Consider the following 27,064-nt stretch of genomic DNA (forward strand, 5'->3'; position numbering starts at 1 on the left):
TTTTAATAAAAGTTATTCAATATAATTAAAATTTCTATTTACAAATCAGATAAATTTTATTAATATTAATTTTCAATATAAAAATATTTTTAATGGAAGTATTAGATACAATTAAAGTTCTTATATATTTACAAATTACATAAATTTTATTAATATTAATAATAAATATTTGAAATGATAAATATAATGAATAAATATGATTATTTTCATCAATCAAAAAATTTTTCAACGTTCTTACTTTTATATATATATATATATATTATAGATTTATGGTCGGAATAGATAAATAAATAAAAATATTAAAGAAAATGAGATTCAAACATGAAAAATATTTATTGCTTGTCATATTAGTCTCAACCTACTGCTTAATTTGCTTGTTATACTAAAGAAAATAGGATTTAAACATTAAAAACCTTTATTAATTGTCAGTCAAAATATTTGAAAAGTTTCTGTATTAGGGTATTTTCTTCAATTTAATCTTTCAACTCAAATCACGATATTTTAATTATTTTATTTTAAAAATTACTTTAATTTAATTCATAGCACATTTTTAATTAACTTGTTGACATCAGCATTGACGTAACACTAGATGCTAATGCGAAATTGCCACATAAGCATGGCTAGATGACATGGCATTGCCACGTCACACTTTGAGTTCAAGTGTTGACATAGCACATCAAGATGAATTAGCTTGTTGACATTAACGCTGACGTAACACTAGATGCTAACCTCAACATTGCCACGTAAGCATGACTAGATGACATGGCATTGCCCTGTCATCACAAAAGTGACATACCATTGCCACATCACACTTTGAGTTTGTTGAAGTGGCACATCAAGATGTTGACACGTGGCATTTTTATTCTTAAAAAAAATGTGCTTTAGTTGAAATTTGAAGTTAAGATCTTTAACAAGTATACCAAAACTTTTACCACCACATTCAACCCTTTATTCATAGTTATAACTTGCTTGTGTTTTAGTTTTTCTTTTTTTATCTCCTTTTGTTTCTTTTTTTTTCTTTCTTTCTTTAAAACTACGTGGTTTTATAACTTTCTTTTTTGGAGAAGAAAGCTTCAAAGGGTTTTTGAAAGTATAAAAATACTTCAAAGTGACATAATTTGAGGAAAAAAAGAAAAAGAGAGAAGAGAAGAAAAAAATAAATAAAACACAAGCAAATTATAACTATAAGTAAGGGTTTTGGTGTGATGGTAAAGGCTTTGGCATATTTATTAGAAGACCACATATTGTTTTGAAGAATAAAAGTGGCACGTGGCATTTTAAATCCAAATTATGATGTGGTAGTGCTATGTCATCATGTCAACACAAGTTGATGTCAGTAATATAGAGATAATTAATTTTAAATAGAAAGATTAAATTAAAAAAATTTTGAGTAAAGAAACTAAATTAAAAAAATACCCTAATACAGAGACTAAGTATTTTGACCATTAATTGTCACACAAGTCTAACTTTATCTATCTAATTTGCTTGTGATACTAAAGAAAATGCGATTTAAACATGAAAAACCTTTATTAATTGTCACACAAGTCTAAACGTATCTGCATAATTTGCTTTTGATGGGATTGTGAGTACGGTATTATATCGACTGCCATAGCAACTATTCCCTGCTCAAATCTTCAAGTTTCGAAAGTTGACTGAAAGAAAGTGACCCGAAGAGTATATGCTGCTTTCAAATTTGGAAATTTTCAGTAGTTTTTGCCGCATATATATATGCCCTCTATAGATATGACTTATTCAATGAAACCATGGAATCTTACAATTTGTGCTACATTAATTCAATTTCCCCAGATAAAATCAACTTGTACATAATGAGGGTAAGACTACAGCAAATGTGATACAGCAGCAGGATAATTTTCGCAGGGAGTTCAAGGAAACAGCCCTTTGGGTTTAATTTATTATTCAAGGTGTTGCATTCTTGTGCAAAAGTGCAATCCTTGTGAACAATGAATTTTGGATCCTGATGATGAATTTGATTAGAGACAAAACAGCATTCTGCTTTTGCTGGTTGCCTGATTGCCATGTCTGACTCAGTTGACTCTGATCATCAGGGATCTTTGCAACCTGCCAGGAATGATGCTGTGGTGAAGTAACAGTTACTGACTCGAGCAAACTTCCCTTCTTTAGTAAAAGATCAATAAGCAGCGACTGATCTTCTTCATTTGTATAACCCATAAACTCAACGACCTTCAGGTGCTCCAATTGTGAAGTGTTAGACATCACAGATGTATAATCCATCCAGAGGTGAGGTTCATGCCAGTAATGGTGAAAATATGGACAGGGTAAATGACCTCGGTTTGGATCAATCTGCAGGTTTTATCCAAGTTAAGAAGTGAGTGAAAGGTCGGAAATTTGAACTACTCTATATATATAAATAGTACTTCTTCCGTATCATATATTGTGTCTGATTTAGACTTTTCACGAAGTTTAAAAAAAATTTAAGTTGAATTTTAACGTTCATTGATTATATACTCGCAGGAAATTAGTAGTGTAGTAGGCTCTTACTTCAATTAGCAACTTCTCCAAGGAAGGGCATATGTTAAGGAAGCAAGCTAGGGAATCCCGCTTGGTGTTGTTCATGGCAGAATCCATCCAGCTCAATTGCTTTAACTTGTTGAAGTTGAAATCCAACCTCCGAAATATCACTCCACCTAAGCATAACCACTATAGAAAGCCATGGGTATGATTCTTGTCCGGGATTAAGGTATAAGCATTTTGAAAGTTTGGAAGAAAGGACTTTTCAGTTTAATGGGGTAAAAGCATAGTACCTCGAAAAGCCAGCCGCTGACTCTGAGGACCTCAATATCCTTAAGAGTAGCTAGGAGGGAAAGAACATCTTCGCAATCAAACTCACTAGGCCCTGAACCATTCCTCAAATCCAGCATCACTTCAACCAAGTCTGAAGTATTCTTAAGATGAACCTGGTGAGGAAGTATTCCTTGATACCAAAACGATCTGAGATTTATTGCTGAAACAGAGATATTGATCATGTCTGGGCAATCTATTACTTTCAAGCTTCGAAGGAAGTGGTTGGCTTCAATGTCAAGGCTTTGCAAGCCATTACATCCTTCAAGATTCAAGCTTTCGAGAAATTGAGAACTGGAGAACAAGGCGGAAATCACATCTTTGCTAAGGTTGCTAAGCCGTCTAACATGGAGCATCTTGAGAGTACTGGAAAAGGTAGCTGCGTGAGGTGGGTGGCCGAGCAAGGAATGACAGGAACAGCATGATTCCAGCTTCAAACAGAGATTCTTTACCTGCTCTTTCTGCCTCTCAGAGAAGTCCAGATAAAGTTCTTCGTCAACGCCTTTGGCAGCTAAAGCAATGATTTCACCCTTCATTTCTGAAGGTGCTCTCTTGCTATCCTGGAAGCTTAAGCACAGTTTCCATACCTGATGACTTTCATAAGGCTTGGAAAACAAATCAACAATATCTTTGATCTCTCTGTTAGCTTCATGAAGGTTTACTTCAACAGGTACCCAGAGACTTCTCCAAACAGTCGAAAGGGCGCTTGTTTTCATGGCCTGTTCTAATGCAAGGAATGAAATGATCCGCCTCAGAATATCAGACGGTAAACTGCTGATGAAATCACACCTTTTGTCCTCCATTTTGTTCTTCTGGTGCAAAATCATATCAGTTGTTACTCGTTAGACAACATAAATTATCAAGGTTACCATGAACAACATTCTAGCTAAAGAATCTACTAGAGCAAGAAAGAAGCATACCACCAATCAAAATAAAAAGGAAGAAAGAAGAAAATTTCAGATAACTTGATAAACAGTTGATACCAATCAATTTATTACAGGATAGGCACCAGAAAGCAAGGTCCTGAAACACTAGACAATGTTAGCCTTCTTTATATATTGACTTTAACTGCTAGAATGGCTGCTTTCCTGGTCGGCCTAAAACCCAAACAATTACAAAAAAAGAGCCCAAATTTTTCATTTTCTTCTTGACATTTTCCCTTCGTTTTCAATCATAATAAAGAAATGAATGTAATAGTTAAGTGAAGTTAATAGATATCAATTTGACTTGGAAATTACCCGCAAGCAAGTAAAGCCTTGAAAACACATTAGATCATCGATCAAAGATAAAACTATAGTAAAAAATTACCTTGATGACTATAATTAGACTTGATCAAACACATGTTCCTGTCGACTTTGCTTGGGTTTAGTTGATTTGACATTTGCATGTTTAGACTAGATAAGAATTGAAGTCGCTGTCAATTACTTAAACTACTGCAGCGGCTGCTGAGAGAAAAGATAACAATAAGTTGAAAATGGGTACAGCAATTTTTGGGATGTTGATTATTTTAATACAAGAGCAAGACAGAGACATGGAAGGGTTTACGACAGAAACTCAGCCAACTGTTCCTCTAACTGTTTTATAATTAGAAAATGTTGCTATATACGGACTGTGTTTGCAATTGAAAATAGATCCTATAATTGTTTAGAAATGATTTAAAGTATTAAACAGAGTCCTTGAATTATATTTATTTATGTAACTAAGCTTTTAATTTTTTATTATATATACAGATCTTTAATAAAAAATTAATAGACTCGATGACAATTAATATTTTCTATCAACATAACAACAATATAATCACATAACAATTCTATCAAATGAGCCTTAGGGTCACGTTATGACATAGATAAACAATATCAAACTTATATGTTGACCAATGAAGCAGCATCATTTTATATATCGTCATTAAATCAATATTCAAATGAGAACTATCATCGTTCGATTTAGAAAAAATTTTAATAATTCAAGCGTAACTTATTGGTAGTGTTAAAATTAATTTGTTCAAATCACATCATATGGAGATTTCATACAACTTTTTGATATAGTCGGAACTTGAAATTGTTGCCATTCAATCTTGGTCAAGGCAAATTAGTTTGTTTATCTTTGCATATGCATATATTAATCAAATAAACAACTACACAAACAGATTAATTATTAAGCTTTCTTTGTAATCGGCTGAATAGTATTATTATAGCTGTAAAGTTTACATACCAATATGGACCATACTTTATCTTCTTTTTAATTAATCCACCATATGCAACAGTCAAAGATCTGCCTCTAAGCTACTTTTTCCGCTGCTTTCTTTCCCTGGCCGGCGAATTTAAAGCCTGCTGCTCATCTTTTTATGTAAGGGTAAAATAATTAAAGCACCAAGAAAAAGTTGATCCAGTCAATTCCTCTACCATTCAAGATATCCAACCACTAGCTACTGCCCAAGCGACCCAGGATTCTCAGTGGAGAATACTGTTCTTAATTTTCTTCTGTATCTCCCTGTGTCAATCGAGCCTTACTTTTACAGATGCAGTGAACTTAAGTCTCCTGAATTGTGAATCAGTCAAGGGATTAGTTGAGGAAATCAGAACACCAGTCAGCTAAATTCTCTTGGAGAGAAAGTATATGCTGAGGTGGCCTGGGAGAGACAGGTTACTGTAGGCTATGTTTCTGGTTGTGCATTTGCATTAACATCTTGAAAACACCTTTCACCTTATCTTGAAACTCTTTCTTCCTACTTAAAGAGTCTTTTTGAACCCAAAGCATTCAATATTTCAAAGCTTTTTTCCAGCTTCCATGCGAAGAAAAGCATAAGCAGTGACTTGAAAAGCTCACCAGGACATGTCATGGTTTTAACAAACGTTGCCGCTGATTGGAACAAAGTTAGACGTTTTGTTCTGATTTTACCTTAATTTCACTTCAAAAATCTTTTGCAAGTTGCAATAGCAAGAGGATGTTGACTCCTAGATAAAATATTGAAAGCATTTTTCAGTCCCAATATCTTTTCTGCAATTTCTCGTAATAGCACGTGCATGTGCACTTCCAGATACATATGCAAAGTCAAAGACTCAAAATGTATAGCTTAGAGAAATAATTCTGTAGGTTGTTATTATTATTAATATTATATATACATTTTAAATAAAATTTTTGCCTAAAAATGCTAGTTTATTCAATGATTATTGTGTTATATATCATTTATATCTACAGGATGTTAATAATTTTTTAAAGAGTTTTTTTTTGACTTGCGCTGGTCTAAATTTGAATTAAATGAATAAAATTAATCTGAAAGTTATTTCACAAATATCTAAATTTTTGTTTGACAATTGAACTGAAAAAATAAGAAAAAGAAATTCAAATTTTAATCATTTATCGAGGAATAATCACACCATTAAACAATATGAATCATTACATATTTAAAATATGTAAAATGAACCTTCAACCTTAAATAAAAATCAAAATTTCTGACAACTATAAGAAATGTAAAGGGAAAAAATGGCAGAGAATCTCTGATTGGAGATTAGGGAAATCTAATGTTTCCTTTTGTTTCTTGTAGACACTGGGATTGTGATTAATGACAAGCAGTGCAGTTCCTAGTCATGCAAATATAAGAACTGGACAGCAAGACAAGAATCAAATTCCCTGTGGATGCGGGTGGATTTTCCATTTTTGATAATGTTCAATAGAATCAGAGAAAACAATTTCGGGAAAGTTTTTTCCACTTGCTTTATTCATTCCAAGTTGAATGTTTTTCTACAAGACTTGCCCTTTTTATAAATCTGTTCCTCTTCTATAAGGCTTTTTTTTTTTTTTATTTAATCTTCTTTCTGTGCTTAATAAGGCTCTTGTTCAGGGCAATAAACAGAGAAAATAGACAAAGCTATGTACTCATTGTGGAATAACAATGAGGTTAGTCATGCTTCTGTTTTTTTCTTTGTGGTTTTAATTCCTTCATTTATGAGATGTTGGTTTATGGAGTAAGCAAGGGCAAATTTTCCCTTCACCCTTGAAGGCCAGGGTTATTGCCAATGGCTTCATTTTAGGCCTTTACTTTTTCCATTAGTTACAGACTTTCTGTTGTTTTTTTTAATTGTTAAATTTGTGATACATGATTGTAGCTATTTTTTTTCCTTTTTTTGCTCTATTTTTTGGCATTGCAAATGGATGATTGGGGTTTTAAAATTCAACTACAGCATATATGCAGAAAGGGTTTTTAGTAGTAACAATTTAAGGGGATAATGATCAGATTTCATTGAGTTCACATGATCATGGCGGGATTTAAAACTTGGGTTTTCATTTCTATACCCGTAAGAGTTTCGACCTGACTTCGTTTTATTCATAAGTTAATTAATAATGTCTTTGCATGCAAATGATCTGTTATCACTGTAATTAAGATAAAGAAATAGGTGGTACCATGTTGTTGATATGTAGAACTCTGCAGTAATACTCTGACAAAATTTTTCGATTTCAGGATATAGTTCACTTATGATTATGATTAGCTTATATTTTCTTCGTTAAGATTGAGACCAGCAAGAACAGTGCATTTGGAGTTATTGCCTTCATAATCTAAGCGTAGGTTTACATGGTGGCATATGCCAGGAAGGCCAAGCCTAATTTAGGACTTCTTGGTTGTCGAATATCTAGGACTTATTGCCATGCATCCTAATTTGATTTTCAATCTGGCAGAGCATGCTCGAACTGAAATCCAGGCATCTCTGCTACAACTATGAACTTGAATCAATGAGAGAGGCGTTACTGGGGGAAATGGGAATGCACCAAGAGACTACAAATGTATTATATCAACTCTTATCTGATGCCTGCCAAGAAAGAGATGAAGCTAGAGAACAGTTGAAGAGATCAGTGGCAGAAATTTCTGAACTGAAGAAACTAGTGAACAGGCTCTTGCCATCTAATTCGGCTGAAATCAGCTCTGTTGTTTCGCATGTCCAACCTGACAGCCGGAACCAGGAAATCTTGAAAGGAAACCTAGATATCAGAGGATCAGACACTGTATCTGAAGCATATAACAACTATTCTGATGAGTCATCCGCAGCCAACAGCATTTCTCGGCCGTTGTTCAATGCTAGCCTGACTGATTCCAGCAACCTTGCATTGTTGAAAAAGTCATTTGTTCAAGACTCTGGTAGCCATATCCGAATGGGAAAATTTTCTTCCAAGGACTTGTTAGTGAATCCTGCTTCAAAAGTAATTACTACTCTTGTTAAGGGAAAACCACTGCCGGAAAAAGGGAGATTTCTGGAGGCTGTTCTTGACACTGCACCCTTGCTGGAGACACTTATGATTACAGGCCAGCTTCCAAAGTGGCGAAACCCTCCATCTTTGGCATCCAATCTCATTGCCAATGATGATCATGGCTTGATCAACCAGAGAGCAGTCATCAACTCAAAATCTGCAACTCCAGTTCCCACAATGTTGAAATCTAAGAAATGTTCAAACAGCTTCAGCTTCGAATCCTTGGGGCATGCTGGTATGCAGAGGAGATTCAAGTGAACATTCAGAGAAATAATATTGTCAAAGAACCAATTGAAATCCAAATTTCATGTAAAAGCCTTCTCAAAGGATAATCTTTTTGCTCTTTTCTCCCCTACTCACCTCCATTCTTAAACATGAAATCTAGTTTGTTAAACTGAAACTTCTATTTGCCTTGTCAGCCAAATGTAATGCCCTCTGTCTTTCAAATAACTTACATGGTTCTTTTTAATACTATTTAAAAAAATTCATATAAGTATTTATATTTTTATTATACTCAATAAGTATAATAATTTTTATTTTGAATCAAATAAATTTTTATAATTAACACTTATTTAATAATCATTAGTCAAAACATCACTTGTTAATTTATATTAACATGACATTAACGTTATACTTTTTTTTTAATACATAAAAACCTTAAGTTTAAAATTTCAGATTAAGAGAGTCTAACATATCCTTAATAAATAATGGATACAAATCTATGGGAGGATTATTAAGGGAAGTCTTTCCCAATAGACAATGCTAAGCTAAATTAGTAATGAAGTTTGCACACATGTTGCTTTCCTTAAAAATATGACGAATCTTTCTTATCTCACCTTTTTGAGTCAAAAAAACACAATAAAAAATTAAAGTAGCATATGGATGAGATGGCACAACACCCTTCTTTACGAAATAGACTAACACTATTGCATCGAGTTCAATGATCAATTGGTTCAATTGCAAGTTTTTAGCTAGCAATAAACCCTCTCGAATGCTCCAAAGTTCCATTATCAAGCTATCTGTAGCGTCAATATTTAAGACAAAACCACCAATCCATTCTCCATTAGAAGCTCGAATTAAACCCTTCGTAAATGTGCATTTTAAGCTTGATTTGTAGGTCTCATCAGTGTTAAGAATAAATCAATTCGATTCTAACAGCTTCCACTTGACCCTTCTAGCCACTTTGCTACTTCTCTGCTTTCGTTCCATGGGCAGTCCAATTTCTATAGCTAGATACAAAGACATTCCAAAAATTATTAGCACATAGATCAAGTTGATGGAAAACTCACTTATTCCTGTTTTTTTTTTTTAATTCTCACAAAATCATAAAAAATTAAACACTCTATATCAAATTATTAATAATTCTAAATTTATTAAAACAATTTCTACACAATTATTCTTTTAAATATGAATCAAAGAAACTTGTCTCGTCAATTACCAGATGCAACCAATACCTCCAAACCCTTCTCGCATAAAGGCAATCTCCAAACATGGAGTGTTAAAGCGTCGACTATGCTCTTCCTTTCTCCCTATTAATTTATATTTTTGTTTTAAGCGAGCCTTTATTTAAGTGTATAAACTACACCAAAATCACTCGATGCATTACACTTTCCTAGAATGTAGATTGCCTCTCGTAGCAGCCGCCACCATTTTCAGAAGAACTTGCACAGCAGCTCGTAGCTCTCTCATTGACACCCAAAAGGCCTCCAATATTCACATTCCTTCCTCACCTAATCTACCCAATCCTATTCTCAATGCTACTCAAGTGTTCGACGAAGTGTCTGACTTAGATGTAGTTTCAGCCACTTCCATAATTGGAAGCTTCTCTAAGCAACACCAGCATAAAGAAGCCATACTTTTATTTTCCAGGATGCTCTTCAACGATATTAGACCCAATGAATTCACGTTTGGGACCGTAATTCACTCTTCCACTTTGCTAAAAGACCTTAACATTGGCAAGCAACTTCATGCTTGTGCAATAAAAATGGGCCTCAGTTCAAATGTTTTTGTGGGTAGTGCAAGTCTAGATTTTTATTCAAAGTTGAGTACAATTGAGGAAGCAAGAAGGGTTTTTGAAGATACCCATCAACCAAATGTAGTATCCTACACAACTTTGATATCTGGATACATGAGAAAAAAGAGGTTTGAGGAGGCTTTATGGTTGTTTAAAGAGATGCCTGGGAGAAACGTTGTTTCTTGGAATGCAATGATTGCTGGGTTTAGCCAAACTGGCCATAATGAAGAGGCTGTGAATCTCTTTATTCGGATGTTGAGAGAAGGGGTGATGCCTACCCAGAACACTTTCCCTTGTGCTATTATTGCAGCTGCTAATATAGCTGCACATGGAATGGGAAAAAGTTTTCATGCTTGTGTTTTTAAGCGCTTGGGAGACCAGCTTAATGTGTTTATTGGCAATGCTCTTATTAGTTTTTATGCCAAATGTGGAAGCATGGAAGACAGTCTCTTGGTTTTTAATAAACTTCATTCAAGAAATATAGTTTCTTGGAATGCTTTGATATGTGGTTACGCACAGAATGGAAGAGGAAAGGAAGCCATAGAGTTCTTTGAGAAGATGCTTGTAAGTGGTTTTAGACCTAATGATGTTACACTTCTTGGTTTATTATGGGCTTGTAATCATGCTGGTCTTGTTGCTGAGGGTTATTCATATTTCAACAAGGCAAGAGCTGAGGAACCCAACTTGCTAAAACCAGAGCATTATGCATGTGTGGTGGATTTGCTCTCTCGGTCTGGGCATTTCAAGGAAGCTGAGGAGTTTATTCAGCATTTGCCATTTGAACCAGGTATTGGGTTATGGAAAGCACTGCTTGGTGGCTGCCAGATTCACTCAAATACGGAATTGGGGGAATTTGCAGCCAGAAAAATCATGGCATTGGATCCTGAGGATGTTTCATCATATATAATGTTGTCCAACGCACATGTTGCCATTGGGAGATGGGAAATTGCATCAACATTGAGGAGGGAGATGAAAGAGAAACAGATGAAGAGAATTCCAGGCTGCAGTTGGATTGAAGTAAGAAACAAAGTTCATGTTTTCCTGAGTAGGGAACGCAAACACTCCCAGATGGATGAGATCCACAGAGTCTTGAGGTTTTGTATCCAACACTCACAGGATAGTGAAGCTGCCAGCTTTCTAATGGAGTTTTACATCTAGTCAGTAGAAATAAAAATAGAATGGTCCTTGGACTTCGATTAGGCTGCACTGCCTCTATTGTTAAAGGCACACTTTCATTTCCTTTGGGAACGAATACATATCAAGAAAGAGCAATGGGGAATAGTAGACTTGGGAGACTCAGCAACAAAGGAGACCAAGTGTCAAATCAATTCGAACCTCGGGCAATTCGATTCCAAATCCAGCATTGCTGCTTGTATGAAAATTGGATAGCCTCTCATGCGGGCTCGAGCAAGACAATTACCATTACCAAAGAGGACTGCACAATTGACAGCTCCACAGTATTAACAAACAGAGACACATACATCTGTTAAACAGGATAGTCTCCACTCGGATTATTAAGCAGAAAGGAAAAGAAAAAATGGGGAAGATGGAGAGAAAAAGCCAAGGAGAACAAGAAACAAAAACTTCTTTATTATTTTGATGCCTTATTTCGCTTATAAATGAATGCCATGTGGCAAATCTTCTTCCACGTAAATAGGCCATGTGGCATGCCACATGGAAATTTTTATGAGAGGACTCACGATGTTATCTAGGTGGCAATTTTTATTATTATACTTTTGGGACACGATGATTATGTTATGGACCCGCGCGTTCATTTCAAAAGATATTTTTAGTGGAAGAATCCTATTAATTGTAAACCTAAGGCTCGTCTCATTGTTCATTAATTTGAAATTTGTGACAATTATATTTAACTTATTGTTATATATTAACAAGTAAAGAATGTGAAATTAGAGTAAAATTATCTCAAAACTTTTGTTCCAAGGTTTTATCTCATTTAATATATCAAAAATTTATTACACATATTCAAGAATGAGATCTACCATTCACAAGTAGATCAAATATTTATATATAAATGTTTAAAAGTTGAACTAATAAACGTTATCATATTAGGTGGGACAGACAAAGTAAAGTGTTGAGATGAAAAATATATATTTTTTGAAATATTTAAATAATTTTTTTATACTTACGTAATATTTAAATTTATGATAAAAGATATTAATAATAATTAAGTTCAAATTCGTCACTATTTTTATCATTATATTTTAAATTTTATTAATTTTTGTCACTATATTTTTAATTTTGTTGATTTTGTGTATAAAATAATGAAAATTAACGAAAATTTACCAATTGCATTACCGGTATTTTCTATAAAATATTATGATTTTGGTATTTTCTTTTTGTAAATCAACCGAATTGAAAAATATGGTGACAAAGTTAAATAAAATTCAATAAAATCAGCAAAACAAAAAAGTTTATCATTCATTTGGGTTTCACAGAAAGCCCAACACCTAGAGAACCAGCTCTCGTGGGCCCGACCCATTAAAGCTATCACGGGTCCACTAATCTACACGCGTCAAATAAACGCATCGATTAACAGGTGCCCTTTCCCAAAAAGAGGCAAAAAGAATAAATGGACCCAGCGATGGTGGTCCCCACCTTTAACCATAGTTAGAAAATCTAGAGTTAACCAAACCTGCCATCGGGGTTAGATCCTCCCCTCAGGTTTAGCTTCTCAGATCTCTCCCCAAAAAAGATTAGGGTTTCAAAATCTCCCAAATCGACGAATCTTCTCTTCAGTTTTTCGTATTGTAGGTCCCGTCAAATCGACGAATTCTTCCTGTGTGTGTTGTTTAGTTTTTGGAAATCGAATTGGAAAAAGAAAAAGAGATAAGAAAAATAGGGAAAGAAAAAATGGAGACGCAGAGGATAATCGAGTTTCCTCACAAGAATATGGATAAACGGCCCAGGAAAAGGCCCAGATTAACGTGGGATATGCCTCCTCCTCTTCCTCCTCCTAAGGTAAAAGAAAAAATTTCTCTCTTTTTTTTTCCCTTTATTCGATTTGTTGAAGTTTTCAGATTATTTTGTCGAGAATGTTGAAAAATTATTTACAGAATAATAGTGAATCTTTGACGTTTTGTTTGATGTGGTAATTTGACAAATTTCCCCTATTTTTCCCTCAATTTTTTTTTTTGTGATTTGGCAAATTTTAAATAACTCTTTGGAAAAATTTACTGCAATTAGAAGTTATGTTCACTAATAGATAATTAAATTTCTTTTATTTTTTAAATTAATAAATTAATTGTTTTTATGCAAAGAAATTATCTTTCGATTAGATAACTGAATTTTTTTCTTGATTTTTTTTATTTTGTTATTTTGGTTTCGCAGGTTCTTCCGGCAATATATTGCGGTCAGGAATTCGGGAATGGAGGGATCGCTAATTTTTCTTATCCTAATAATATGTTTTACAGGGGAATTCCTCGCAATGGCTCTCCTCCTTGGAGACCTGATGATAAAGATGGCCATTATGTTTTCGCCGTTGGAGAAAACCTGACTCCTCGATGTAAATTGGTCTCTCTTATCATAAAATTTAGGACAGTATATATTTTGTGCGTAAAGTTAATTACATCCACATGTGCAACGGGATAATCTTTTGAGAATTTTAAGCAATATGGATTTTGGACATTGGATACTGAACTTGTTATGGAAATCCTAGAATGAAATTATTTTGTCATGCCAAACACCTCGAATATTCTTGAATATTTAACTTGTTATGGAAATCTTAGAATGAAATTATTTTGTCATGCCAAACACGTTGATATTCTTGCATCATTCCCTCATTTATGTGGTATTTTATAGTATGTTCTCATATATTCTTTTATTCTTCATCCCTGCAGACAGAATTCTCAGTAAAATGGGTGAAGGTTAGTGTATTCTTGAATCTGAGTTTTTGCAAACATGGGGAGTGTGGCTGCCATTAGATGAGCATTTTGATGTTCTAATCAATGTAGATATTTTGGATTGTTGCTTAACATGGATTGTGGTCCATTGAATGGTATATTTGCAGGAACATTTGGACAAGTCCTTGAATGTTTGGACAATGAAAAGCAAGAAGTTGTGGCCATCAAAATTGTTCGCTCCATACACAAGTATCGTGAAGCTGCCATGATTGAAATTGACGTCCTTCAGAGACTTGCCAGGCATGATGTTGGTGGTGCTCGGTAAGGATGTCATTTTGTCTTTTTGTTTTCGTATTTATTGTAGAAATTGAAGTGATTATGGTATAAGTGGTTTCATTCCTTGCAGTTGTGTGCAAATACGGAATTGGTTTGACTATCGTAATCATATTTGTATTGTAAGTATTTATTGGTATTTGCAATTCGATTAATTTGAGGGTGCAATGCAAGCTCCCTCATTCCTAAATATTCTGTGAGTTAAAAAACTTGCGGATGAATTTAAATGGTTTGAACAGGTATTTGAGAAGCTTGGACCAAGCTTATACGATTTTCTCCGCAAAAACAGCTACCGTTCATTTCCCATTGATCTTGTTCGGGAGCTTGGCAGACAAATTTTGGAGTCTGTAGCATGTGTGTGGATAATTCTTGTACTGTTTTTAATCTGTATTATATCTACATGATGCTCAAACCCCTTTTAGTCTGAAGCAAATAGTGTGGTTATAGTTGGTTAATTTTATTGGCTTAAGTTCTTACTTTTTCTTGGAACCAAACTTAATTTTTGGTTGGACAAGCTGGGGGTTGATGATGATAATGTATAAATCTAAGTTTTGTTACTTTTGCATCTAGTTAACTGAGTTTTTTTTCTTTCTCCAATGTGCAGTCATGCATGATTTGCAGTTAATTCACACCGATTTAAAGCCGGAAAACATTCTCCTTGTTTCATCTGAATATATCAAGGTGCCAGATTATAAGGTATTGCTTCTTTTTCTGGTCGCTAAGCATGCTTTTTGTTCTTCTGTTTGTATAATTTTAGATTCCTTAATTTACAGTTTATTTACAATGACACTTTGGTATCTTTGAATTCTGATTGCTGATTTCTTGAAAAATTTTATTTTGCATGTGCTTTAGTTTTTATCACGGTCTACAAAAGATGGTTCCTATTTTAAGAATCTACCAAAGTCAAGCGCAATTAAGCTCATTGATTTTGGGAGTACAACATTTGAACACCAGGATCACAGCTATGTGGTGTCAACTCGGCATTATCGTGCACCAGAAGTCATACTTGGTAATCATCATCTTCACATTTGGTTACACATGATGTGTATGTGTACACATCTTGTTGACATCATTTGTTTGATGTTTTTGCAGGTCTAGGATGGAACTATCCTTGTGACTTGTGGAGTGTGGGTTGTATACTGGTTGAACTTTGCTCTGTAAGTGAATTATTGTAGTCTTCTTCACTCGCCACCCCAATGGAAAAAAATCACCTAAAATGTAGATGGAAACGAGTCCTTACTTGCATTTGTATTTTTTAAGTCATTGCCTTATTGGTCTTACTGAATGCTGGAGCAGATGATAATATTGTTAAGAAATCACTTTTGAGCTAGTTATTAGTTAATATAAGTAACACAAGATGCATGAAGCATGTCAAGAAGATAAATCTCATTCTATATGCTAGTATCTAGAATATAATATCATTTTATATGAAGTTGTTTGTGGGAATCTAGAGCAGCTTGTCATTTCTCCCAAAAGTGATTATGGGCCATAATAACCTGGAATATTGTTCATGAGCAGGGTGAGGCACTTTTCCAAACTCATGAGAACTTAGAGCATCTTGCCATGATGGAGAGGGTTTTAGGGCCATTACCCCAACATATGGTGCTCAGAGCTGAGTAAGAGTTCACTCTGTCGCTTGTTCTTGCTGTGAATATGTTGCAGGAGAAGTTCTTACATTGTGCCTGATATTGTTTCAGCCGCCGTGCTGAGAAATACTTCCGGAGGGGCACACGATTGGATTGGCCCGATGGTGCAACTTCAAGAGAAAGCCTGAGGGCTGTTTGGAAATTGCCCCGTCTGCCGGTAAGCTGTTTTGAAGATGCCTCTTCTTAATAACTTATTAGAAATTATCTTAACTCGCTTGTTCTTGCCAATACTAAGTTTCCTGCTTTTTATGGTCATGTCAGTAAATCTTTTTGAGGGGTGAAGCATTTGTGTTTCTTACTAGGCATGTAAGACCATTATTAAATGGCAGAATTATTTATTGCTTTTGCTTGCAAGGCTTTATCTTGAAGGGTACTGGGACTCATTGCCTGTTCTGTTTATTTTGAATCATTTAACCATACCGTTACGAGTCCATCTTTATCTTCATGTGCATTTGTTTCTAAAGTTGTTGATATACCCTCCAAATTGTTGAACTTTGGGCACAACCAGCTCTTTAGTTCCCTGACTTCTGCTCCTAAGCCGCTATTCTTTCCTAATTGTTTTAGTTTTATGTGCTGCAGAACTTAATAATGCAGCATGTGGATCATTCTGCTGGCGATTTGATTGATCTCTTGCAAGGGCTACTACGGTATGATCCAGCAGAGAGACTTAAAGCTAGAGAAGCACTAAGACATCCATTTTTTACAAGAGATCATAGAAGGTTTGGCTACCCTTTGTAATTGGAGATTGGTGAATCATTGTTAATAACGAGCTTGAGCAACCTTGCATAGCGAGGCATATATTGAATGGCATTTTTGTCTCTAAAGATATTTGCAGAATCATATAATATAATATGTATAGTGTATACTCATTCCTATTCCAGAACATGCCCTATTAGCTTCTCCTTTTTGTTTGCCCCTCGTTTCCATTTTGTTTCTCAGCATGTTTGTTATCTGGTGGCCCTATGTGAATTGTACCCACCTGATAATTTCCGGTTTGCGGTCTGATGTTCAAGAAGAGCAATAGAAAAGTTGTGTTCAAAATTTTTACTATGCTTCTACTCGCATCCAAATCTGTGACTTAAATCGGAGAGTATCTTAGAAAATTATCTAATCTTGACTTGATGGGCAGTCTGAATGAGAAGGGAATGATCATGATGTTTTGATGGCTCTAGCCAGCTGGTTGTCTTGCTCTACTTGTTTTCGTTGATGTGATTGGAATTCTCTCCATCAGCGAGGAAGTACATGTTCTTTTTATTGAATTAAATGCTCATTCGGATGATTTATACCGCTGAAACAGTGCCATCAATATTGAATTCTCTGTAGCTGGGACAGAGAATCCATGTAAATAGTGTAACCGTGAACAAACAGGGAACTCTGTCTGTCATTTTTTAATTTTAAGCGAACAACAAAGCTTGGGTTATGGTTTCTAGCTGTAATTGCACCGAGAAATGTTCTTTTACTCTGTAATGCTGTAGCTAAATTGATATTCTAATCAACAAATCAAAGATTAAAGTCGACAAACGTAATAATGTTGGAATACGTTTTTGCTTTATTTATATAAAATAACAAGCACGAATTAGGCCAATTTGATGTTGAAAGTTAGACTCTGCTATCATGTGCCGAAGAAGCTGATCTAAGAGTGTGGCTAAAGAGTATCAAACGGTGGATGTCGAGGCACGAGTTTTCTAGTAAGTTTGAACCAATCACTTTCAAATGTGCTAAACGTGATGATTCATACGACAAACCTTTACTGAATCTTGGTAGATGTTTAGCTATATTTGGGAGACATGGCTATCACTGTGGGAAGTGTGGCTACTATTTATAAGAATAGGTACTACTAGGCAACGGAAAATATACCCCAATCTACCAATAATTACTTTCATAATTATTTTTTTTATGCAAAATCTTGAATACGTCATTGTCTATAATAATGGTATATGCAAAGTACAATATTGTGTTATAGGGAGTGCAAGTAGTAGTGTAAAGGTGAGCTTGGTAAAACGTAGAATGTATGATTTACTAGCTTTAAGCCAATTTTGCTCTCATGCTAGCAATGATGCTAAGGGTATTAGGACCAAAATTAATTATTGAGGTATGTTTTTTCTGACTCAAAGAATTAGAGTTGGAATCTTCCCTTACCAATTTTAAGAGAGAACAAGGGCTAGGAGAGGGACCATAAAAACCCCACCATCTTCTGTCAATGTCCTAACCGGATAAAAACCTGAATACAACACCTCATAACCCCCCTTTCCAATTATATAAATCAAAGGAAAACAACATGACACCCGGATAATCTCATACCCATGATTTTCCTTTTTCATGGTATGCAATAAGGATAACAGTGCAGTAAACTTCCACCAATCTACTATAATGAGAACATAAAATCATAATTTCAAAGATCATTTAGTGTATTTATTATGAAATTTTATATCGAATAGGTAAAAAATAAATTATAAATTTATAAATATGAATGATGCATATTTTATAAATTAGTAATTAGAGAAAATAATGATTATGTTTCAAAATCAATTTGGACTTAAATTAAATATTATGTCAAACGCTTCAATGGATGCAGTAAGCTGAGCGACTTGATTAGTGACAAAAATATCTCGAACTTGAAAAAAAAATTACAAAATCTCATAATATTTACTGTAAAAGAATTTTTTTATAAATTTACCAAATTAATCTTTTATAAAGGGCGGAATGACCAGCGGCTTATGGCATAGCTGCTCTAGAGCGTGGGAAGAGCGAGGTGCACCCTGCTTCGGCAGCTCAGCAGCACACCCAAACTTGGACGGCGAGGCGGGGCCCATGAGTCACGTGGAGGGTGGCTTAGTGGACACGTAAGAGACAAACGAAGGCTGCTCACAAAAATCTCCTCTAATCTCCTCTCCACCAATCATAGACATCGTCCCACGTGCGTCTTTGGACCCCACCAACAACCTATGAGATCATAGCATCAAACCAAGGTTCTTCCCATTCAAAACTTCTTTCATTAATTACTATTCAAAACTCAATCCATCATTTTCCTTTTATTTTTATTTATTTATTATTCAATAATATCCCATGTTCACTCACAGTCTTTATATATTGAACATTTTTGGCCCTTCTCTTGATCTCTAGCTCATTCTTCCTTCTCTACACTCACTCTCTTCCTACTTTCTCCTTTTCTCTCCCTTGCCCTTTGTTTTTTATCTACTTTTCCCTTCTTTTTCTGGCTTCTTCTCCAACTTTGTATTCATTTCCATATACATAATTAAGCCTGAACAGCAGAGAAGAGTGTTCTTTTTTGTTTTTTTTTCCTTTTTTAGCTCTAATATTTGATGACTATTATGGGGGATGACTCTTCTGCTTCATACATCCACATGGTAAGTAATCTTCTTGATTTTTCTAAATAGTTCATGTCTTTCCAATCTGATGTTGTTTTGTTGCTAAGATGATCAAGTTTATGCAGGTGCACCATCTTATAGAAGAGTGTTTGATATTCAACATGAGCAAAGAAGAGTGCATGGAAGCTTTGTCTAAGCATGCAAACATTAAACCAATCATTACTTCAACGGGTCAGTCACCTTTTCCTTTCATAAGAAACACTACTCACCCACGTATAAACATATACAAACAAGCTTAATTGTACATGCTCGTGATGCTTTTCTGATCGAAGAGAGAGCCTGGTGTCAGTGTCCTATGTATTAGTTAGAAAGTCTTGGGAAATTAAGGGTCTTAATATTTTTTTTGGATGTGATCGTGTGTGAATGGTTTTGGTTGCAGTTTGGAATGAGTTGGAGAAAGAGAACAAGGAGTTCTTTGAGGCTTACACAAGGGGCAGAGATCAGAGAGCTACTGAAATCGAGAAAAGGCAAAGGATCCAGAGCAGGCTTAAGGCTTCCATGAGGGAGGCTATTGATAAGGACTGATCCATTATCTATCTATAGCTCAAATCGAAGTGTTTAATTAGAATTGTTTGAAACAGTTAGCTTAATTAGTTTTCAGTAGCAGTACTACTCGAATATATAATATATCAGCATAAAGGTCCCGCAGCAGATGGTCCAGAATTTCAGATCCTACTTGGGTTTAGCCTTTGGTAAAAGAAGAAGGAAACGTTTGGAAGGCATGACTGGTTGTGTAAACAGTAGTTGGGAAGCGTGACGGCATGTGGGAGCGGTATGTGGACGGAGGTTGCATGAGTTCATGGCACGTTGTGTAAACGTGGCATCGCCCTCTTTGTTCCTTTTCTTTACGTGTCCCTTCTTTGCTCTTTGTAAAATTTCTACTAACGTCCGTTTATCCATTTGAAGAGTACTAGTCTCTCTTTCTCTCCATTATTGTGATTATGAAGTTAAAATGATGTCAAGGGAATTTGGGGACCATTGCTTAAAAGGGACGAGGACGACTGTGTCAATTGTCACCGTCCCAAGCTTTTTGGTTTTTCGTTTGGTTCAAATGAATTTGAAGAGCGAGGGATCAATGCCAAATAACAAAAACAAGTTCTTGAATTTGCTTTTGTTCATATTCATGCGTTTACATATGATGTGAAGTATGCGGTTGAGAAAGCTAGCCAACTTGACCTTTTACACTGTATGAGTTCTGAACCCAATTGCCAGCTTTCCCCCGGCTGGTTTTCACATGTTTTTGGATTTCACTTCGAAGAGATCATTTTCTACATATTGGGGGGTCAAAGATGCTTTAAGTCTAAAGATAGAAAAAACTTGTTTTCTCGGCTTTGCCTTACAAGAAGAATAACAGCAAGCTAATTGTTTGGGTAATGAAATTTGTTGCAACTTTCAGGTTAGAAACCGTGGTGGTCCATGCATGAGAAAAGCCAAAGGTGATGATTTGGATTATATGTGCAGATATCACCGCAAAAAGCTAGTACTAGCAAAATTAAGAAGAACAAAAATTTGAGTTTGTTGGTATCCTGCAGCCTGCAAAAGTGATGATTTGTTCTTCCTTCTTCTCTTAGCTAGCCAGCATAAGAGAGGAAAGTGTGGACTATGTTTCTTTTTGGGACTTTGGCTTGTGATTTTCACAACCATTTTTCCTAACCAGGTTCAGCTTTTGGCACACATCTTGAGCGGGCTTGTTGCTGATGTCGGGTGATGGATCGTTTCACTGATTGAAATGATTTAGTACCATTTTTTTGATCTCCCAGTCCGGAAAGAGTGAATTTGGACCGCGAGATACCCAAAGTCTGTTCCAAGCTCCAGAGAAAAGACACAACCTGCTGCCCTATCGTCTGTCCCAAATGTTACAAAAAGGGGCGGTGGCATATTAATTGCTCACGACAGCGGTCACTTCCCCTAACAATAAATACAGAAAGCACAAGAAGGTCAAAAAAACTCGTGAATCTCGTGCATGGCGTGGTGCGATTCTAATTGCAATTTGGACCCTCTCAACATTTACAGCAGAAAACCTTCCAAAAGGGGAATTCCGGGTAGCGAATAAATACTTAACTAGTTTTGTCTTTTGAGTATGTAGTAACAAAAACGTACCAAAGGGAACGAGAAATGATAGTGATGAAGTGCCGGTAAGGGAAGAAACACTGCCTCCCTTTAACTTACCATTTCCTACAAAAACAACTTAACACTCAACTGTTATTCACTGCTTATATGTGAATCTTGTTGAATTATAGGAATACAAGGTAGAATCAAAGACAATGAAGACAGCAAAGGCTAGTTAAGAGCAGAAAATAGAACTAAGATTTTCATTCATTAAGTCTGTTACATACGTTGCTGGAGCATATATTGAAAAAAAACACAAACTAAAGCTTAAAAATATTTAACTGACAGTTTCTTCTAACTGGACCATGAGGCATACTACTTGTCGCAACCTTGTACATAGCAGTCATGCATAGAGTACAGAAAGTGTTACAACTGAAACTAAGATAAAGGCAAATACAGGGAAATAAAATAAAACTTGATTCTTAAAGCAAGCCACTGCCATTGGAGAGTTAAAGGAGATATGTTGTAATCTCAACAAATCTAAGTAAATCTTAAGTTTAAAATATGGTTTTTTTTTTTAGGAAAAAGAAAAAAATTAGCAAAAGTGATCTTGTTTCTTGACTTGATATAGTTAAATCTAAGTTAGCAATTCTGAACACTTATTTTTATAAAATATAAAAACATTGTCTGAAATTGTTAGATCCTTTCCACAATCTCATGTAACAAATCAAAAATTGGACTAGTATAGACTGTTTTCATATCTTTATGAATGATAATATATGAATATATGATGGGAATGCACCCGATTATCCGAACACTGATTTAATGACCGATACATGTCATAGGATTATTACCCAAAGCAGTGTTCATATTTATTAATCTAAGTTCCCTTTTTAACATATCCGATATGAGTTTGCATAGCATTCTCTTCTATCCAAACCCCTGGTGCTCTCATTTCGAATAAGATCACCTTGCTTACTCACTAATTGGAGCTCTTGGTGTGATAATGGAATAAGATCCAAGTTGACTTTACCATCATTACCCTCTACTCAAAGAAAGTAACTTATTAAAATATGTAACGTTTATGCTTATAAGTCGAAGATTACTCCTTTATCTATCCGATGTAAAATTCCGTAACACATGCATTTTCTATTAGAATTTTTGTTTTCCCTTTCAAAAGAAATGCAATTATGGGAATTGTTTGAATTGGGCCTGAAACTAACTTGGACAAAGCATAGTTGGGCCCAATACCATATTGGACAAAGCATCATTGGGCCTTAAACTCCAAGCCGGACTGTCTGATGGACGCTGCTGTTTCATCTGGAACCGAAAGCCGCACATTCCCGAACCCTCGTTTCTCAAAGGGTTTTGAACTTTCCGCTCCCTCTCCGTTATCATCTACCAGGGTTTTAGAGGGGAACTCTTCTCTTTCTCTAAGACATGGAGTCTTTTGCTAAAGTACACTGCCGTCACCAACCTCTCCACCTCTCTTTCAATCACAACCGTCCTTCATTTCCTAAACCCATCTCCTCCCTCTCCTTCAGAACAACGCTGGTCAAATTATCCTCCATCAGAGCTTCATCTTCCTCATCATCCTCCTCAGCTCCGCTATGTCAAAACCCCAAGCCTTCGCTTTTCCAAACGTTAACCCCTCTGCTCAAAACGACTTGCATTGCCGTAACCGCTGCCGCCGCACTCTTCTTGACGCGCTTCCACCAAAAACCGGCACTTGCAGCCCCGACAGTAACGCCCACTGTGGAGTCCACCTCGACGGACACGAATATCTCCTTAGAAGATCAAGAAAAAACCATCGAAGAACACTTAACTCAATACCCAAATGACGCTGAAGCTCTACGGTCTCTCATGGAGGTGCGGATCAAAGCAAAGAAACTTCAACAAGCTATAGAAGTTATCGACCGTTTGATCGAGCTCGAACCCGAAGACACAGAATGGCCCATGTTAAAAGCTCAAATCCATAGCTACGGTGGCGATTACGAGCTAGCCAAGAATGAATTCGAAGAAATATTAGCTAAAGACCCGGTTCGGGTCGAGGCTTTTCACGGGCTTGTAATGGCTTATTCTGAGTCGGGGCAAAAAATGAAAGAATTGGAAAAAAGAATTGAAGGGGCAATGGAGAAGTGCAAGAAAGAGAAGAAATATAAAGATTTTAGGGATTTTAAGCTATTAATTGCGCAAATTCGGGTAATTGAAGGGAACCATTCGGAAGCTTTGAAGGTTTATGAGGGTTTGGTTAAGGAAGAGCCGAGGGATTTTAGGCCTTATTTGTGTATGGGAATTATTTATACTCTATTGAAGAAGAAAGATGAGGCTGAGAAACACTTTGAAAAGTTTAGGAAACTTGTTCCTAGGAATCACCCTTATAGGGAGTATTTTGTTGATAACATGGTGGCAACGAAGCTTTTTGGAGAAAAAGCTGAAAGAGAAGGAGCAGGAAAGATTTGAGAGAAATGGGTTGTTCTTTATCAAACGTGAAGATTGGTGATTTTTGCAAAGAGGTCCCCTTTTGTTTTTAAGTTAAATTTTCACTTGTTTTTCTGTTTTTAATTCTCTTTCAGTTTTTGTGCAACAGTCTGGATAGTAGTTTATTATTAAAGGGTAGGTATTTAGTGTTGTAGTATGCATATTGATAAGAGGCATAGTGGATAATTGAGTTAGTTTAGTCATTATATGTGTCTGAATTTTGCATGGAAGATGGTAGGAAGCTTAATATACTTGTTATTTCATGCCTTATGGTCAAATCGTTCCCTTTGTTTTATTTATTGTTGCAACTTATAATTCTTTTGGTTACTATAAAAATTTCTTAGTTGAGCGTATTCATAGCAAGTGGAAATTTAAGTTCCTTTTTGTACTTTCTAGTTGCTACACTTATGTATATTAATGTTTCTTCCTGAATGGTAATTGCCAAGAAAAATGGCAGTTCATGTTCAGGAATAATGGTTAGAGTTGGGAAAACCTGCTTCGATCGATGACTATGGGTCCTTGAATTGCTGGTTGGTTATATTTTGTTGCATGCAAAGTGATGACTCTCAATACTTTCTGTTTCGTTGGTGGTTGACTCTGTGAAGAAAATTACCTTGCAGTCTGCATTTTAAGTTTAGTATGGTGAAATAATGATACCAATGCATTTTGTTACATACTTGTTGGATTTTACAATAGCTTTCTCTGTTAATTATGTATGGTCGTGATAAGTGACTGATGAGTCATTTGGTGAGTAGCTCTCCTGGTTCATTGTGGTGCTTTTGATCGTAAATGCAGTGATGAAGCTATGGTTCATAAACAATCCTACCAGTCCTTTCCTCAATTTCACTTTGCGCTATTCTTGACCAAGCTGCTGTGGTGTCCTGCATAACCTATCTAATTAAACATAGGAAATGCTATGAAATGCGTCCCATATGAGGATAATTCATGAAGTTGCTGTGGCTCATAGGCTCATAAAAGATATAAGATGGATATTGATATCTTTACTTTGGTTTTTTTAGTGGAAGGCAAGCAATTTAGCACATGTTATACATACTGGGAGCCAATAATTTGTCGAGTAAGATGGGAATGATTACTGTGGTATAGATTGCTTTGTATTGTAGTCTACTTAAGTATCTACACCAGTTTTACGGTATAGTTTCTTCCTGAGGCTGCTGTGATAAGTGAGAAGTGCTGTTTGCCAGAAGTGATTTTGTTTAGATAAGAGGCCTGTGAATGCACAAATTTAGAACTCTCTGCCTGAAAGAGAAGAGAGAGAGAGGGTAGGAATTAATTGTTTAATCTGCTTGGTTTTGTGGTTTTCTACCTGTTTCAAATGGTACCAACTTCAAAATAATTTCCTATTTCTTTCTAGGTTAAAAGGTCTCTTCGTCTATTTTGTAAAATTTGTGGTGTCTTACGCCTGATGTTGTGGCATTTTGGGTTACATGTAGAGTTTAAAACCTATTGATAATCTTTGATTAGGTTCATTTTAGCGTGGCTCACAAACTACCCCATAAAAATTCTTATATGTAGGACTTTCAGAGAAGAGATTGATAGGGGCCAATTTCTTTTCTTTTTCTAGTGAATGGTGAGCTGCATGAGCCTATGACGATTCTTGCTTCAGGCTTGATGTCAGTGATCAGTAACTGATAATTTATTTTATTGTCACTTTTACTTTCGTGCATGCAAAAGGTTGCATGAAATTAGCCAAATGCCTCAATGTCCAATTTTCTATTTGTGCTTTTTGTTTTCAATTCTGGAGATACCAATTACTACTATAAAAGGTGGTTGCCAAATGTGAAACATAATCTCTGTGCAGCTGGCTGACAGTCAGCTGCTGGTAACTAACACTTCCTGCGTTTTTGTCCTTATAATTTCATTTCTTTGGCACTTCTGTGTTTTATACTTAGCACGTGCAAGTGAAACATGTGCTTCATGTGCATGTGAAATTGGAATTTGTTGGAGGAATTTCAGTGTAAAACATTTTTTGAGTTTGAGCTTATGGCTGTTGGATCACAGTGATTTAGACTCATATTGCGGTTCATAAATTTGTAACAAGAATCTGTGGCTATGTAGACATGTAGAAATTAAAATTCACTATATGTTCCTGCTTTCTTTTGCACCTTGGGCTAGCTATTAGTGCTATAGATATAAAGGGCTGTTACCATCTAGCATATCTGGTTATGTGGTTGATACCCCTGGTATGTTCACAGAATTTCTTTTATTTGTGTTTTGGTAGGTTGTCAGTTGCAAGTAGACAGCGCAGCAAGAATCCACCAGTTTCTCTGTTTGGACTTGTTCAAGTCAAGTACATTATTGAGCTTTACAGTTTTAATCTAGGCTATTTAGTTAATATCTTACTGGGTTGTTGAGCATTCCAGGGAAATGTTTGGGGTGCTCAGCGGATTATAGTCCAGCTTCATTGTTACTATATTCCTGCAGAGCTTGTGTAAGATTAACGGTGAGGACTTGCAGAAAATTTTGTAGATATTAATGTATATGCTATTTCTATGCTGTGCATGTAATAAATGGACCCAGTATTGATACTTTGATCAGCCGCCAAATTCACTTCAGAATTTCCTCTTGCTCTTTCCTAGCTACAATTGTTTCTGTCTGCTTTGATTGTTTGGTTTGAGGTTAGTCTTTTAGTTTGGTGGCATGGTGTCTGAACAGACTGAGGTGTTAATAGTTGAATGTGGCCTATTCAGCTAGCATACTGTCGCTTTTGAGACAAAGGTCAGAGTTATCTGACATTACAACAAGTTTCTGAAGACTGATGCTGGGCGAGCGGTACAAATAATTCCTTGTTTGCTTGGACATTTTGTACTGTTTTCATCCCCAGCTTTGGCTTTAATTTGGATTTCAGCATTTTCATTTGAATGTAAAGGTAGCTGCTCTTCATCCAAAAATTAAAAAAAAAAAAGAGAAAAAACAGAAAAGCAAAAGGAGAATGCGGTGCAGTCAAGTACTGAAGTTCCTCAAGCAGTCTAGAGGCTTGTCCTGCATTCCAGATGAACAGAACAAGGGGTGAAGTGCTATTAAATTTAAATCGAAATTCTTACTTCAAGTTCTCAATTCTTTGTTTAACCATTCACTTGATTCTGATTCAAATCCAGTTACCAAAAGAAAAGCAAAAATGAAAGAGTTGCTATGAGAATGAAGAGTTTTAAGTCACAAAATGATCTTCATTCTCAAACCTCCAGGGTGATCTTCCCCTGGACGATGAGTTTC

At 35.6% G+C, this 27,064-nt stretch overlaps 5 protein-coding genes across 10 annotated transcripts; 4 read left to right on the top strand and 1 right to left on the bottom strand.

Annotated features, from left to right (window-relative positions):
- Positions 1-1,807: 1,807 nt before the first annotated feature.
- On the bottom strand, positions 1,808-3,828 carry LOC110420799 (F-box protein At2g39490-like). Of its 2 annotated transcripts, XM_021434175.1 has the most exons (4): positions 3,741-3,828; positions 2,784-3,632; positions 2,521-2,679; positions 1,808-2,322 (listed from the first exon to the last, which is right to left on the bottom strand). In XM_021434175.1, exons 2-4 carry the CDS (start codon positions 3,621-3,623, stop codon positions 1,918-1,920), a joined length of 1,404 nt encoding a protein of 467 aa, XP_021289850.1. In that variant the 5' UTR covers positions 3,624-3,632; positions 3,741-3,828; the 3' UTR covers positions 1,808-1,917. The 2 variants fall into 2 exon arrangements, with proteins under 2 accessions (XP_021289850.1, XP_021289849.1); XM_021434174.1 differs by having other exon boundaries at positions 2,784-3,814.
- Positions 3,829-9,579: 5,751 nt separating this feature from the next.
- Positions 9,580-11,868, top strand: LOC110420214 (pentatricopeptide repeat-containing protein At5g42450, mitochondrial-like). 2 transcript variants are annotated; one of them, XM_089784269.1, is made up of 2 exons: positions 9,580-10,639; positions 10,739-11,868. In XM_089784269.1, the coding sequence occupies exons 1-2, from the start codon at positions 9,659-9,661 to the stop codon at positions 11,231-11,233; spliced, it is 1,476 nt and encodes a 491-aa protein (XP_089640395.1). In that variant the 5' UTR covers positions 9,580-9,658; the 3' UTR covers positions 11,234-11,868. The 2 variants fall into 2 exon arrangements, with proteins under 2 accessions (XP_089640395.1, XP_021289123.2); XM_021433448.2 differs by having other exon boundaries at positions 9,580-11,868.
- An 865-nt stretch (positions 11,869-12,733) lies between these two features.
- On the top strand, positions 12,734-16,964 carry FC1 (serine/threonine-protein kinase AFC1). 3 transcript variants are annotated; one of them, XM_089784225.1, is made up of 12 exons: positions 12,734-13,054; positions 13,424-13,598; positions 13,933-13,959; positions 14,103-14,256; positions 14,342-14,390; positions 14,508-14,655; positions 14,873-14,964; positions 15,121-15,277; positions 15,361-15,425; positions 15,787-15,884; positions 15,966-16,071; positions 16,494-16,964. In XM_089784225.1, exons 1-12 carry the CDS (start codon positions 12,947-12,949, stop codon positions 16,650-16,652), a joined length of 1,338 nt encoding a protein of 445 aa, XP_089640351.1. In that variant the 5' UTR covers positions 12,734-12,946; the 3' UTR covers positions 16,653-16,964. The 3 variants fall into 3 exon arrangements, with proteins under 3 accessions (XP_089640351.1, XP_021289124.1, XP_021289125.1); XM_021433449.1 differs by having other exon boundaries at positions 12,736-13,054; positions 14,508-14,622; XM_021433450.1 differs by lacking the exons at positions 12,734-13,054; positions 13,424-13,598; positions 13,933-13,959; positions 14,342-14,390; positions 14,508-14,655.
- A 2,048-nt stretch (positions 16,965-19,012) lies between these two features.
- LOC110420358 (uncharacterized) lies at positions 19,013-20,407 on the top strand. The gene is made up of 3 exons (XM_021433642.2): positions 19,013-19,282; positions 19,369-19,474; positions 19,683-20,407. Exons 1-3 carry the CDS (start codon positions 19,238-19,240, stop codon positions 19,826-19,828), a joined length of 297 nt encoding a protein of 98 aa, XP_021289317.1. The 5' UTR covers positions 19,013-19,237; the 3' UTR covers positions 19,829-20,407.
- Positions 20,408-22,688: 2,281 nt separating this feature from the next.
- On the top strand, positions 22,689-26,506 carry LOC110420869 (protein SLOW GREEN 1, chloroplastic-like). Of its 2 annotated transcripts, XR_016351456.1 has the most exons (2): positions 22,690-23,868; positions 26,073-26,506. XR_016351456.1 is itself a non-coding variant. In XM_089784227.1 (1 exon), the coding sequence occupies exon 1, from the start codon at positions 22,793-22,795 to the stop codon at positions 23,813-23,815; it is 1,023 nt and encodes a 340-aa protein (XP_089640353.1). In that variant the 5' UTR covers positions 22,689-22,792; the 3' UTR covers positions 23,816-23,987. The 2 variants fall into 2 exon arrangements, 1 of the variants encoding a protein (XP_089640353.1); XM_089784227.1 differs by lacking the exon at positions 26,073-26,506 and having other exon boundaries at positions 22,689-23,987.
- Positions 26,507-27,064: the final 558 nt, after the last annotated feature.

This window comes from Theobroma umbraticum, unplaced genomic scaffold (genome assembly GCF_002168275.2).
Source record: "Theobroma umbraticum cultivar Fairchild unplaced genomic scaffold, ASM216827v3 scaffold_86.0, whole genome shotgun sequence".
NCBI classification, from domain to species: Eukaryota; Viridiplantae; Streptophyta; class Magnoliopsida; order Malvales; family Malvaceae; genus Theobroma; species Theobroma umbraticum.

Coding starts and splice junctions, on each gene's coding strand:
- LOC110420799 (XM_021434174.1), bottom strand. CDS start 3,647: ATGATTTTGCACCAGAAGAACAAAATGGAGGACAAAAGGTGTGATTTC. Junction 2,680..2,783: donor TCAGCGGCTGGCTTTTCGAG/GTACTATGCTTT, acceptor GGCTTTCTATAG/TGGTTATGCTTAGGTGGAGT. Junction 2,323..2,520: donor TGGAGAAGTTGCTAATTGAA/GTAAGAGCCTAC, acceptor TAAAACCTGCAG/ATTGATCCAAACCGAGGTCA.
- LOC110420214 (XM_021433448.2), top strand. CDS start 9,659: ATGCATTACACTTTCCTAGAATGTAGATTGCCTCTCGTAGCAGCCGCC.
- FC1 (XM_089784225.1), top strand. CDS start 12,947: ATGGAGACGCAGAGGATAATCGAGTTTCCTCACAAGAATATGGATAAA. Junction 14,257..14,341: donor CATGATGTTGGTGGTGCTCG/GTAAGGATGTCA, acceptor CATTCCTTGCAG/TTGTGTGCAAATACGGAATT. Junction 15,885..15,965: donor CATATGGTGCTCAGAGCTGA/GTAAGAGTTCAC, acceptor ATATTGTTTCAG/CCGCCGTGCTGAGAAATACT.
- LOC110420358 (XM_021433642.2), top strand. CDS start 19,238: ATGACTATTATGGGGGATGACTCTTCTGCTTCATACATCCACATG. Junction 19,283..19,368: donor CTGCTTCATACATCCACATG/GTAAGTAATCTT, acceptor AAGTTTATGCAG/GTGCACCATCTTATAGAAGA. Junction 19,475..19,682: donor ACCAATCATTACTTCAACGG/GTCAGTCACCTT, acceptor TTTTGGTTGCAG/TTTGGAATGAGTTGGAGAAA.
- LOC110420869 (XM_089784227.1), top strand. CDS start 22,793: ATGGAGTCTTTTGCTAAAGTACACTGCCGTCACCAACCTCTCCACCTC.